This window comes from Oncorhynchus mykiss, chromosome 19, assembly GCF_057628025.1.
Source record: "Oncorhynchus mykiss isolate SJ-2025 chromosome 19, ASM5762802v1, whole genome shotgun sequence".
NCBI lineage: Eukaryota > Metazoa > Chordata > Actinopteri > Salmoniformes > Salmonidae > Oncorhynchus > Oncorhynchus mykiss.
In genome coordinates, this window is record NC_143040.1 from 8,560,634 (window position 1) to 8,562,792 (window position 2,159).

The window sequence follows — 2,159 nt, forward strand, 5'->3', positions numbered from 1 at the left end:
GGTTTTTACAATAAATTACAGGTGACAGAACAGTTTTTTTTCTGTTAATTCAAAATCCTACAGTTGGGTGCTCACTTCATTCGGTGTTACGCAGTATTACGTAATTATGCTAATTGGATGTTAAACAGGTGAATGAACAGGTGCCACCACTTAGAAAATTAGAAGGCCCCTCCTGTTAGTAATCAGTGTTCCTTTCCATTCTCATAAATAGATTCCGGAAATGAGGGTGTTCATTCCTTCCTTATTTACAAACCATTTTGTGTGGTGCAGTACCTGTGGAGGTTTAAGGTAGGCCTGTGCTTCAATAGCTTGTGTTTTAGACTGTCAGCAGGTGAATAACTTCAGTCAAATGTTTGCCTAATAGTATTACTCCACATCAAGTCTGGGGACTTTATCATACTGGCATGTCATTGGCTGTTTATTTAACACCAATCTGTTTCATTAGAACCCAAATCAACAATGGCAGACAAACCAGATGTGAGTGAGATCGCTCAGTTTGACATGACTAAACTGAAGAAGACTGAGACTGAGGAGAAGAACACTCTACCTACCAAAGAGGGTAAATACAATGCCTTAGTAGCCACTGGTTTTATTATGATCCCTGTTGGCAACTAGAACTACTAGACCTTGAATTAAGGCACTCTGATGGGTACGCCAACTTGAATTTCGGTGGTTAACTTTGTCACGTTAGCATCGATGTCACAATTCTCTATTGCTCTCTGTTTTAAGCTGTTCTTCTCACCTACAGTCATTGACCAGGAGAAGCAGGTGGAATCCTAAAATGGCTGCTGTCATTACTCACAAGCTACATCCCAGAGGGACTGTTTCTCAAACCTGAACTCTCCATTCTGGACTGGATCCTCATGGCTGCCTAAGTCACTGACTCAATAAAAGCCATGAAGACTAATCAATGTGTTGCTGGCATTTGTTCAATTGATCTTGACTGACCTTGTGTTCATATTAAGGGATTTCTCCTAGGCTGTTTACACAGGCAGTCTGTTTTGGACCTCCCCCTCATGCAAATTATTACTTAAATCATACGTGATTTTCTGCATTTTTGTTTTAGATTCCGTCTCACAGTTGAAGTGTACCTATGATTAAAAAATGACAGACCTCTACATGCTTTGTAAGTAGTAAAATCCAAAGACAGAAATAGTGAACATTAAATTACCAAAAAGCTTTACGGTGAAAGCTAACCATGTGATTCAGCCCTCTGCTGTACTGCTGTGTGCAGGCGATAAAGTGTTGTCAGCCAGCAGGCGTGTGGGTGTTTTTCTGATATTCAGCCCTAAGCCATTGTGTTCCTGTGACTCAACTAGCACCAGTTGACTGCCTTCATCTCCTGTCACCATATCAGCTTACACACACATTAGGTTTGCCAAGTGTCACAATGGCTTCATACCTTATTCCAATAAAAGGTGTGGTGGTACGTTAACCTGGATATATATAAAATTGACAATACTTTTTTGCCCCACTGTATATATCCATATTTCCTTAATCCTTTGAGGTAAATTTGTCTATATTTACAATGGCTGACTTCAAAAGCACTAGATGTAGCCTAGCTTGTTGGCCAACACCCAATCTCCTGTATTTCCTCAAAGGTTTTGGCAATTAATAAACCCTTTTCCTATTTACCCAGAGTTAGATTAACTCATGGATAATATTTGTAAACTTTCAGTTTTGATGAAAGTTAAAGTTTGTTTGTGGATCCATTTGTAATGACTGGAAGTCTATAGGACAGGTCTCTCCAACCCTGTTCCCGGAGAGCTAAAATCCTGCAGGTTTTCACTCCAACCCTAATCTAACACATCTGATTCTAAGAATTAGCTGGTTGATAAAATCAACCAGCTTAGTTAAAACTGGGGTTGGATTGAAAACCCGCAGGACTATACGCGCTCCAGGAACGGGTTTGGAGAGCCCTGCTGTCATCAAATCCAACTGTATTGGTCACATGCACCAAATACAACCTCACAGTGAAATGCTGACTACAACAGGTGTAGTAGACCTCACAGTGAAATGCTGAATACAACAGGTGTAGTAGACCTCACAGTGAAATGCTGACTACAACAGGTGTAGTAGACCTCACAGTGAAATGCTGAATACAACAGGTGTAGAAGACATTACAGTGAAATGCTGACTACAACAGGTGTAGTAGACAT

The 2,159-nt window shown here is 40.4% G+C and overlaps 1 protein-coding gene across 1 annotated transcript; it reads left to right on the forward strand.

The window, feature by feature from the left end:
* Positions 1 to 211: 211 nt before the first annotated feature.
* Positions 212 to 907, forward strand: LOC110497257 (thymosin beta-b). The gene is made up of 3 exons (XM_090210028.1): positions 212 to 288; positions 446 to 559; positions 749 to 907. The coding sequence occupies exons 2-3, from the start codon at positions 460 to 462 to the stop codon at positions 778 to 780; spliced, it is 132 nt and encodes a 43-aa protein (XP_090066154.1). The 5' UTR covers positions 212 to 288; positions 446 to 459; the 3' UTR covers positions 781 to 907.
* Positions 908 to 2,159: the final 1,252 nt, after the last annotated feature.

Excerpts from the sequence above, each read along its gene's own strand:
- LOC110497257 (XM_090210028.1), top strand. The coding sequence starts at position 460 with ATGGCAGACAAACCAGATGTGAGTGAGATCGCTCAGTTTGACATGACT. Across the intron at positions 560-748 it reads CACTCTACCTACCAAAGAGG|TCATTGACCAGGAGAAGCAG; the intron begins GTAAATACAATG and ends TCTCACCTACAG.